Source organism: Ursus maritimus, unplaced genomic scaffold (assembly GCF_017311325.1).
Source record: "Ursus maritimus isolate PB19 unplaced genomic scaffold, ASM1731132v1 scaffold_1, whole genome shotgun sequence".
Classification (NCBI taxonomy): domain Eukaryota; kingdom Metazoa; phylum Chordata; class Mammalia; order Carnivora; family Ursidae; genus Ursus; species Ursus maritimus.
In genome coordinates, this window is record NW_024423343.1 from 33,109,026 (window position 1) to 33,121,099 (window position 12,074).

General features: G+C 38.6%; 1 protein-coding gene across 1 annotated transcript in view; it reads left to right on the forward strand.

Annotated features, from left to right (window-relative positions):
* The first annotated feature begins 3,567 nt into the window (after positions 1 to 3,567).
* C2CD6 (C2 calcium dependent domain containing 6) overlaps positions 3,568 to 12,074 on the forward strand; it is a 160,118-nt gene continuing 151,611 nt past the window's right edge. The window contains exon 1 of the mRNA XM_008687546.2: positions 3,568 to 3,843. Coding sequence (XP_008685768.2) covers positions 3,610 to 3,843 — 234 coding nt within the window. The 5' untranslated portion in view covers positions 3,568 to 3,609. The remainder of the gene's footprint in view (positions 3,844 to 12,074) is intronic.

The following is a 12,074-nucleotide window of genomic DNA, read 5'->3' on the forward strand; positions in this document are numbered from 1 at the left end:
GTAACCAAAAACGCTGGCTCTGTTAGTAACAGTGTACCTGGCGTGGGCGTAGTTGACTTTACGTTCGTCAGATCTGGGAAGGACGACCTGGACTTCAAATCTGCCGATCATCCCAGCAAGGACATATTCCATAAGCAGCTGGTGGACCTGTATGAATGTATCAAGAAAACCTTTGGCCCTGACTGGGAAACTTTGAGGAAGTTCACTGCCAATTATATGTCTCTGTAACTGGCTCAAAGTCATCTTTTTTTCTCACCTTTCTCTCTGCATCAGGTGTGGGTGCAGTGGCTTAGTGGAGTTTCTGAGATGTCAGTAGGCAAGATCCCCAGTAAGGTTTTTGTTGTTTTGGGGGGATGCAAAATATTCAGTAATTAATACCTACCTCTCCCTACTCCCTGTAAACAGAACAAAACATAGACTCCTAGGCCCATCCCCAGAGATTCTGATTCAGTAGGTATGAGGGGGTGCCTGGAAAACCACTTTTTAGAAGACGTCCCAGGTGATTGTGATATAGCTAGTAGACTAACCAGGACTTGGGCCATCTATACACCGTCTGTAATCATTATGAAATGTAAAGCTTGGATTATGACACATGATTTGATTTCAATCAAATTGCTGGGTTGTGAGAGGACAAAAAAATGAGAAAATGAATAGGCATAGATAGGCATAAGGAGTAACAGAATCTAGGAGAGTATTGTGGGTAAGGTTGGGTGTGGGCATGTCCTTTATAGGATGAGTGGGATTTCTACTGGTGGAGATAGGGGCAAGAAAAAGACCATATACAGGAGTGAGCTCTGAGGGCTTTTCATTTGGAAACTACCAAATGTAAAAATGTTGAAAGACTAGTATTATAGCAACTGTAATGTAGATCAACCTAGATTTAATAATTGTTAAATTATTATTGTTAAATTGTAAAATATTGTTAAATTGTAAAATAAATTGTTAAAAATTGTTAAAATTTTGCCACATTTGCTCATTTGTTTTTCCTTACACCCCCTTTTGTTCTTGCTAAATCTTTTTTTTTTTTTAAGAGAGGGAGAGAGATGGGGGGGAGCAGAGGGAAAGAGAGAGAGAAAGAATCTCAAGCAGGCTCCTTCTCCCAGTGTGGAGCGAGACACGGGGCTCAACCCCACAACCCCAAGATCATGACCTGACACTCAACTGACCGAGCCACGCAGGCTCCCTGTTCTTGGTAAATCTTTTGAAAGTAAGTTGGTAACACCATGTCACTGCACTGGAATATGTAAACATGCATCCTCCAAAAACAAGAATGTATGTTTACATAGCACAGTATCATTAAAGGGTCTATCCTCAAATTTCCCCGGTGGTTTCTCAAGATGTAGTAAAGGTTTGCACATTCCATTTGGTGGTTTTATCTCTTAATTTTAAATGGCCTTCTCACCTTTTTTTTTCTCTCCCCTATGACATTTTTAACTGAAAAATTTCCTGAGATAAATGTAGATTCATGCATACATGAGAAATAATGCAGAGAAATCCATTGTACACCTTGCCAGTGTCTCTGAATAACATTTTACAAAGCTGTAGTATAATATCATATCCGGAAGATTGACATTGATAAAACCCACTGATCTTATTCAAATTTCCCTAGTTTTTCTTGTACCGGTGTGTGTGTGTGTGTGTGTTAATTTCTATACAGTTTTACCAGCTATGTAGGTTTGTGTATCTACCACCACAGTCAAGATACTGAACAGTTTGCCAAACCACAGGAATCTCTCGCTGCTGCCCTTTTATGTCTCCCTCCCACATCTCCATCTCTGCACCTCTAACTCCAACCCCTGGCTGTCTAAGCGGTCTTCTATTTCCACAATTTTGTCATTTCAAGAATGTAATCTTTTGGGATTAGCTTGTTTCTTCCCAGGAGATTCATCCAAGTTGTGTGTTCATCCCTTTTCATTGCTTAGTTGTACTCCAAGGTAGGTACACCCTGCAGTTTGTTTCACCATTTCCGTGTTGGAGAACATCTGAGTTAATTCCATTTGTTTGGCTGTTTTGAATAAAACTGCCATGAACATTTGTGCACAGGTTTTTGTGTGGATGTATGTTTTTATTTCTCTGGGATACTCCCCCAGAGTGCAATTGCTAGGTTGTGTGGTAGTTACATGTTTAGTTTTTTAAGAAATTGCCAAACTGTTTTCCAAGTGGCTGTACCTTTCTGTATTTCCTCTTCACATTTTTTTTAAAGAATCCAAACCATTTTGTTTTCGCATGTCCCACCTACATTTTGTATTTGTTTGATTTTTTCCCTAATAGCATTATTCAATTTGTTCTCTATCTCTTGAATTTCCTGTAGACTGGAGGTTAGGTCTAGAAGTTTGACTAGATTTAGGTTAGATATTTTTTATGTTGCATCACACGAGCCCTAAGGAAGTCATCATGAGCTGGTGGGCAGCAAGTCTCATTGGCACAGTGGTTAAACACCACACAGCACAGACGCTGATGACAACAAACATGTATTGAGGGCTTTGGGCTCTCGTGCCATGAGCCCTAAGGAGTACGAGGTGAGGATCAGGTTCCCATTCCCAAAGAACTATCTTTTGAAATTAACTAATTCTGATAGCATGAGCCCACTAATAGCTATATGACAAGTTGTAGCTTAGAGACAACAGCTAATTCTGCTTTGAGGGTATGTGTATTGGGTTATAAGATTTAACTGAAAGCTAAAGTTTGAGCTGGTTCTTGAATAAAAAAAAAAAATAGATCCCAAGTAGAATAGGAATAAATTATGATCTTGAGATAGGGTGCATTTTGGATGCCCTTGGTTTCCAAATTAAGGAATTCAAATTTATGGCTAACAAAGAAGCTCTGAAAGTTTCTGGTTTTGTTTCTATTTTCATTTTTTGGCTTTGTTTGTTTTTAAAGGTAAACTGTACTCATATTGGCGCAGGGGATAGGGTGGATGAGAGCAGGCTGGGAGATCCAGGAATAAATCACTGCAGCTGTGTATGTGACGTGTCCTAAACCAGGTGCTGTAAAAAGAAAGAGCAGGGTTCAAATATTTAGGGTTAGAATTAAAAAATAAGTCTGAAGTTTCAAGCATTTGTGGCTGTGATATTGCCATATTAAATGAGTTTGGAACATAGTAGAGGTCTGGGAGGCAAGATGAATATTAACGTGTGTTATGAGTGTACGGGACAGTAGGATGTCCAAGTAGATTGTTGGAACCATAGTATCTGGGGCTCAGGGGATAGCATAAGGAAGTGATTATTGATGTAAATCTCCCAGAAGGAATTGGTTTAGGGAAAACAGGCTTATGACGGTTTAAGGGGCAGCCAAGAAGGTGAACTAAGGTGTTCAATCACAGTGCTGAGGAGACTTGCTGTCCACCGGCATGTTGACTCCCTTGTGAGGGAGACTGAAATGGCTTCAAGTGCTTGCAGCCGACCCCAGGCTCATTAAACTCCCACTCTCCCAAAATCAGCTGTGGCAGGTGATTATTGATGCAAATAATGAAGTGAAGTGAGGGTGTGAGTCACACACCTTGTGTGTACGCATGCACGGGAAAAGCCGTGGCAAGGCGGAGGGAGGGCTGCGCCTGCGCAGTAGCAGGCCAACGGTTAGGCGCAGACCCATTCAGCAGAGGATGGAGGAATGGAGCCGCCCCAAGAGTTGCTTAAGGGTTCCAACACAGCTGATAACCGCAGCGGGCGGGTCCGTTCCCTGTACACAGCCCCTATACTTCAGAGGAGTCCTCATGCCACCCTGGAAATCATGCCCAGCAGAGCGCCGGAGTTTTCTTCCGCTCGTAACTTCCAGGAACATAACAAGACCGTGTACCTGCCCAAGGACGAGAACAAGGAGGGCACTGGGTACCGGCTGCTGAATGTGAGTGGGGGCCCAGCAGGCAGAGTCTGTCCCCTACCTGACCACCTAGAGGGCTGGGGGAGGACCTAGGGGTCAGTGCATGCAGATGGGAGGGAGGGAGACCTGCCCTAAGTTGGAAAGTGTTAATAACTGAGGAAGCGCTTACTTGTGGGACCTTGAAGATTCTTTAACTTGTCAGAGCCTTGTTTTATTAACTGTTAAATTAAGACAATAATTTAGATATAAGTATGACAATCTACCTTACTTGTAGTGTTGTCTGAAGATCTGAGGGAGATAATGATGTAAAGTGTTTACCGCTGCGAAGCACAGAGTCATTAAGTGTCAGCTGCTGTCATCATTGACATCTGTGATGCTGTTATCACCATCATTAGGATTTCCTTTATATGGTTAAAGGGCAAAACTCCAGAAACTTCAGTTACCCTGTTTTTAATTCCAGAGGTTTTACAGATGAACTTATAGGAGCAAATCTGCATCATGTCTGCAAAGTGAATTTTTGGCCACCTATTATTAATTAGACTAATTTATATTTGAAATGTGTGAAATGCTGGAGTTTACCATATAGTGGTATATCCAGGGGATGGAGGAAATGGAAAAGGACAATCAAATTGCAACTTAGTTTTTCAAAGTGTTAGAAGATGATTAGGAAATTTTACATTCTCTGTTGGTCTTAAGTTTTAAAAGAATAGTACAGATAAAAGTATCGGGAGCAAATGGTACACAAAAAGATGATATCCTCTGTGAGATCGAGGAGTTGAATTACTTGATTTCTGCAGTACCCTCCTAATTCCAAAAACTTAGAATACTCTTGATTCATCGTTAAGATAAATTGAGAGCATATTAGGATTTAGCTATAATAGTAGGAAAAATTGCAAAGGTTGTGTAAGATGGATGTGCTTGGAAGTTTAGGCCATAGAAGGTGTTTGTTATATGTCATTTTAAGGAATATGGACTTTATTTTGTAGAATGGTGATTTCATATATATATATATATATATATTTATTTATTTATTTATTTATTTAGTAGAAGGATTCCTTTTTATTGCAAAAAAAAGGAAAGTTTCTCACAGAAGAGTAACTGGCTCTTTACTTTCTACTGACCGGGAAAATCTGTAATGACAAAAAGCTACCATGCAGCAGTGTTTTTAATTTGCTTATAGGTACAACAGCATCTACATACATTCGAAAAAGAGTAGTGCACCTATATGCAGGGTACAGTGTTTACCCAAGTTTGGTTTCCCAAATTATTTGACCGTAGAATATTTTAATATTTTGACAGAACAGCAAAAAGAGCTTAGGAAATGAAGTGTGCACTTGGATTTAGTTATAATGACTTCATAGATTAATTCTTTTCAGACACAGGGGCAGAGGAATGAGTTTAGGTACTATGGATGTTCATTGTACAACAAATTTAGAGTAATACAAGTATTTGTTATTAAAATTATTATAATAGCTATAAGATACACAATGTAGACCATTGAACACAGAATGGGTGGCCCTCTAATCTGCCTGTGCATCAGTACACAGACGGAACATTGTGTATTTAAGCAATAGGTAGTCTTTCTATGATTTCTTGACATTGTATGGGACATGATTTCTTGAAAGCGGATTATCATAGGGCAATAACAGCTGTATAAATATGTTTAGCATTTTCTGTTCAAAATACAGTTTTTTAAAACTTGGAAGCAAATACATCACTGAGGTATATTTCACATCTTACAGGAATACATTTTGGAAAACAGTAGTTTGCAGATAATGCTTAGAATATATTTGACTTCAAGGATATTCAAAGTTGAGAACCATGGCTACAGGAGATAGGAAAAGCTGGTGGGTTTTAAGCAGGGGGATGACATGGGTCAGATGTGCTTTTTCGAAAAAAATGTTTTTTCAATTTTGCTTTGATATCTTGACTATTGTAAATAATGCTGCAGTAAACATAGGGGTGCATATATCTTTTTAAGTAGTGTCTTTGTTTTCTTTAGGTAAATACCTAGTGGTGTGATTTCTTGATCATAAGGCAGTTCTATTTTTAATTTTTGGGGGAACCTCCATACTGTTTTGCACAGTGGCTGCAACAGTTTTCATTCCCACCAGCAGTGCAAGAAGTTTCCCCTCTCTCCACATCCCCACCAACATCTGTTGTTTCTTGTTTTGCTGATTTTAGCCATGCTGACAGGTGTGAGGTGATATCTCACTGTAGTTTTGATTTGCATTTCCCTGATAATGAGTGATGTTGAGCATCCTTTCATGGGCCTCTTGCCCATCTGTATGTCTTCTTTGGAAAAATGCCTGATCAGGCCCTCTGCACATTTTTAATTGGATTGCCGTTTTCTTTGTTGTTGAGTTGTATGAGTTCTTTATTTTGGATACTAAGTCTTTATCAGATGTGTTATTTGCAAATATTTTCTCCCATTTCATAGATTGCCTTTTAGTTTTGTTGATGGTTTCCTTTGCTGTGCACAAACTTTTTATTTTGATGTAGTCTCAATAGTTTATTTTTGGTTTTGTTTCCTTTGCCTTAGGAGACACATCTAGAAAAATATTGCTACAGCTGATGTCAGAGAAATCACTGCCTGTGCTGTCTTCTAGAATTTTTATGGTTTTAATTCTCACGTGTAGGTCCTTAACCATTTTGAGTTTCCTTTTATGTATGGTATAAGGAAGTGGTCCAGTTCATTCTTTTGCATGCAGCTGTCCTGTTTCCCAACACCATTTGTTGTAGAGACTGTCATTTTCCAGTTGCATATTCTTGCCTCCTTTGTCAAAGATTAATTGACCATATAATCATGACTATTTCTGGACTTTCCATTCTATTCTATTGATCTATGTGTCTGTTTTTCTTTTTAATTTTTACTTAAATTCAATTTAGTTAATATATAGTGTATTATTAGTTTCAGGGGTAGAATTTAGTGATTTATTAGTTGCATATAACACCCAGTGCTCATTATATCAAGTGCCCTCCTTAATTCCTGTCACCCAATTACCCCATCCCCCACCTACCTGTCCTCCAGCAATCCTCAGTTTGTTTTCTGCAATTAAGAACCGCTTACGGTTTGCCTCCCTCTTTGCTTTTATCTTACTTTATTTTTCCTTTCCTTCCCCATGTTCATCTCTTTTGTTTCTTAAATTCCACATACGAGTGAAAATCTTATGGTGTCTTTCTCTGACTGACTTATTTCCTTAGCATAATACCCTCTAGTTCCATCCATGTCATTGAGATTGACAAGATTTCATTCTTTTTGATGGCTGAGAAATATTCCATTGTATATACATACCACATCTTTTTTATCCATTCATCTGTTGATGGACATCTGGGCTCTTTCTGTAAACATTGCTAAAAACACTGGGGGGCATGTGCTCCTTCGATCACTATTTTTGTATCCTTTGGATAAACCTAGAAGTGCAATTGCTGGGTTATATGGTAGTTCTATTTTTAACTTTTTGAGAAACCTCCATACTGTTTTCCAGAGTGGCTGCACAGTTCGCATTTCCACCAACAGTGTAAAAGGGTTCCCTATCCCTCACCGTCATCTGTTGTTTCCTAAGTTGTTCATTTTGGCCGTTTTCACCAGTGTGAGGTGGTGGTTCCACCACCTCAAAATCATTGTGGTTTTGATTTGTATTTTCCTGATGCTGAGTGATATTGATCATTTTTTCATGTGTCTTTTGGCCATTGTGTGTTTTCTTTGGAGAAATGTCTGTTCATGTCTTCTGCCCATTTCTTGACTGGATTATTTGTTTTTTGGGTGTTGAGTTTGATAAGTTCTTTATAGATTTTGGATACTAGCCCTTTACCCACAATGTCATTTGCAAATACCTTCTCCATTCCATAGGTTGCCTTTTAGTTTTGTCGACTGTTTCATTTGCTGTGCAAAAGCTTTTTATCTTGATGTAGTCCCAATAGTTCATTTTTGCTTTTGTTTCCCTTGCCTCTGGAGACCTGTCTAGCAAGAAGTGCTGCAGCCTAGGTCAAAGAGGTTGCTGCCTGTGTTCTCCAGGATTTTAATGGTTTCATGTCTCACATTTAGGTCTTTCATCCATTTTGAGTTTGTTTTTATGTATGGTATAAGAAAATGGTACAGTTTCTTTTTTTCTTTTTTTTCTTCTTAAGATTTTATTTATTTTGAGAGAGAGAGAGAGAGCACTAGCACTGGGGAGAGGGAGAGGGAGAAGCAGACCCCCTGTGGAGCAAGGAGCCCGATGTGGGGCTCCATCCCAGGACCCCAGGATCATGACCTGAGCCAAAGGCAGATGCCCAGCCAACTGAGCCACCCAGGTGCCCTAAGAAAATGGTCCAGTTTAATTCTTCTACATGTGGCTGTCCAATTTTTCCACACCGTTGGTTGAAGAGACAGCTTTTTACCATTGGATATTCTTTCCTGTTTTGTGAAGATTAGTTGACCACAGAGTTGAGGGTCCATTTCTGGGTTCTCTATTCTGTTCCAGTGATCTATGTGTCTGTTTTTGTGCCAGTACCATAATGTCTTGATGATTACAGCTTTGAAGAATGGAACTGTGATGCTTCCAGCTTTGGTTTTCTTTTTCAACATTCCTTTGGCTATTTGAGGTCTTTTCTGTTTCCATACAAATTTTAGAATTGTTTGTTCCAGCTCTGTGAAAAATGCTGGTGGTATTTTTATAGGGATTGAACTGATGTGTAGATTGCTTTAGGTAGCATAGACATTTTAACAATATTTTGTCTTCCAATCCATGAACATGGAATATTTTTCATTTTTTGTGTCTTCCTCAATTTCTTTCATAAATATTCTATAGTTTTCAGAGTACAGATCTTTTACCTGTTTGGTTAGGTTTATTCTTAGGTATCTTATGGTTTTTGGTGCAATCTTATGGTTTTTGGTGCAATTGTAAATATGATTGATTCCTTGATTTCTCTTTCTGCTGCTTCATTTTTTAATGTATAGAAATGCAACAGACTTCTGTGCATTGATTTTATGTCCTGCAACTTTGCCGAATTCCTATATCAGTTCTAGCAATTTTTTGCTGGAATCTTTTGGGTTTTCTACATAGAGTATCATGTCATTTGTGAAGAGTGAGTTTGACTTCCTTTTTGCTGATTTTCATGCCTTTTATTTCTTTTTGTTTTATCAATCTTGTTAATTCTTCAAAAGAACCATCTCCCAGTTTCGTTAATCTGTTCTTTTTTATTATTATTTCTATATCATCGATTTCTGCTCTGATCTTTATTATTTCCCTTCTCCGGCTGGATTTAGTCTTTATTTGCTATTCTTTTTTCTAATTCCTTTAGATATAAGGTTAGGTTGTGTATTTGAGACTATTGAGGAAGGCCTGTATTGCTATATACTTCCCTCTTGGGACCATCCTTGCTACATCCCAAAAGTTTTGAACTGTCATGTTTTCGTTTTCATTTGCGTCCATGTATTTTTAAAAATTCTTCTTTAATTTCCTGGTTGACCTGTTCATTCTTTAGTAGGATGTTCTTTAACCTCCGTGTGCTTGTGGTCCTTTCAAATTTTTTCTTGTGGTTGACTTCAAGTTTCACAGCATTGTGGTCTGAAAATATGCATGGTATGATCTCAGTCTTTTTGTACCCATTGAGTCCTGTTTTGTGACCCAGTATGTGATCTATTCTAGAGAATGTTCCATGTGTACTTGAAAAGAATGTATATTCTGCCGCTTTAGAATGAAATGTTCTGACTATATCATTTAAGTCCATCTGGTCCAGTGTGTCATTCAAAGCCCTTGTTTCCTTGTTGATCTTCTGCTTAGATCTGTCCATTGCTATGAGGGGGTGTTAAAGTTCCCTATTATTATAAATTGGTTTCTATAAGTTTGTTATTGATTGATTTATACGTTTGGCTGATCCCAAGTTGGGGGCATAAATATTTATAATTATTAGATCTTCTTATTGGATAGACCCCTTTATTATGATACAGTGTCCTTCTTCATCTCTTATTACAGTCTTTGGTTTAAGATCTAGTTTGTCTGATAAAAGGATGACTACTCCAGCTTTCTTTTGATGTCCATGAGCATGATAAGTGGTTCTCCACGCCACCACTTTCAATTTGGAGGAGTCTTGGATCTAAAGTGAGTCTCTTGAAAGCAGCATATTGATGGGGTTTTTTTTGTTTTAAATCCATTCTGATATCCTCTTTTTATGGGAGTGTTGAGTCCATTTACACTCAGGGTAATTGTTGAAAAATATGAATTTAGTGCCACTGTAATACCAGTAAAGTCACTGTTCCTGTAGATTGTCTCTGTTCCTTTCTGGTCTTTGTTACTTTTGGTTTCTCTTTACTCTCAAAGGGCCCCCTTTAGTATTTCTTGCAGGGCTGGTTTAGTATTCACGAAGTCCTTTAGTTTTTGTTTATCTTAGAAATTCTTGATTTCTTCTTCTGTTATGAATGACAGCCTTGCTTGATAAAGTATTCTTGGCTGCATATTTTCCCCATTTAGCATGTTGAATATATCATGCCAGTCCTTTCTGGCCTGCCAGGTCTCTGTGGACAGGTCCGCTTCCAGTCTTATGTGTCTACCCTTGTAGATTAAGGACTACTTGTCTTGATCTGCTTTCAGGATTTTCTCTTTATTTTTGTAGTTTGCAGTTGTCACTATAATATGTTGGGGTATTGACCTATTTTTTTTTTATTTTGAGGGGAGTTCTCTGTGGCTCTTGGACTTAAATGCCTGTTTCCTTCTCCAGATTAGGGAAGTTCTCAGCTATAATTTGTTCAAATAAACCTTGTTCCCCTTTTTCCTGCTCTTCTTTTTCTGGGACTCCCCTAATAAGGATATTATTTCACTTTATGGAATCACTGAGTTACCTAAGTCTACCTTCGTGCTCTAATACTTTTCTTTCCCTCTTCTTTCCACCTTCATTATTTTTCCATAATTTATCTTCTATATCACTGATTCCTTCTTCTGTTTCATTCATCCTCATTCTTATGGCCTCCACTTGCAACTGCATCTTGGTTAAAGCATTTCTAATTTTGGCCTCCCCGGATTTTACTACTTTTTTTTTTTCAATTTTTTTTTATTATGTTAGTCACCATACAGTACATGCCTGGTTTTTGATGTAAAGTTCGATGATTCATTAGTTGCGTATAACACCCAGTGCACCAGGCAATACGTGCCCTCCTTACAACCCATCACCAGCCTATCCCATTCCCCCACCCCCCTCCCCTCTGAACCCCTCAGTTTGTTTCTCAGAGTCCATAGTCTCTCATGCTTCATTCCCCCTTCTGATTACCCCCCCTTTCTTTATCCCTTTCTTCTCCTACTGATCTTCCTAGTTCTTATGTTCCATAGATGAGAGAAATCATATGATAGTTGTCTTTCTCTGCTTGATTATTTCACTTAGTATTATCTCCTCCAGTGCCGTCCATGTTGCAGCAAATGTTGAGAACTCGTTCTTTCTGATAGTTGAGTAATATTCCATTGTATATATGGACCACATCTTCTTAATCCAGTCATCTGTTGAAGGGCATCTCGGCTCCTTCCACGATTTAGCTATTGTGGACAATGCTGCTATGAACATTGGGGTGCATATGGCCCTTCTCTTCACTACGTCTGTATCTTTGGGGTAAACACCCAGTAGTGCAATGGCTGGATCATAGGGTAGCTCAATTTTTAACTTTTTAAGGGACCTCCACACTGTTTTCCAGAGCGGCTGTACCAATTTGCATTCCCACCGACAATGTAGAAGGGATCCCCTTTCTCCACATCCTCTCCAACAATTGTTGTTTCTTGTCTTGTCAATTTTTGCCATTCTAACTGGCGTAAGGTGGTGTCTTAGTGTGGTTTTGATTTGAATTTCCCTGATGGCTAATGATTTTGAACACTTTTTCATGTGTCTGTTAGCCATTTGTATGTCTTCATTGGAAAAGTGTTCATATCTTCTGCCCATTTTTTGATTTGTTTATTTGTTTCTCGTGTATTGAGTTTGAGAAGTTCTTTGTAGATCTTGGATACCAGTCCTTTATCTGTAGTGTCATTTGCAAATATATTCTCCCATTCCGTGGGCTGCCTCTTAGTTTTTCTGACTGTTTCCTTGGCTGTGCAGAAACTTTTAATCTTGATGAAGTCCCATAAATTCATTTTATCTTTTGTTTCTCTTGCCTTTGGGGATGTGTCATGAAAAAGGTTGCTTTGGCCGATGTCGTAGAGGTTGCTGCCTATGTTCTCCTCTAGAATTTTGATGGATTCCTGTCTCACATCGAGGTCTTTCATCCATTTGGAGTTTATTTTTGTGTATGG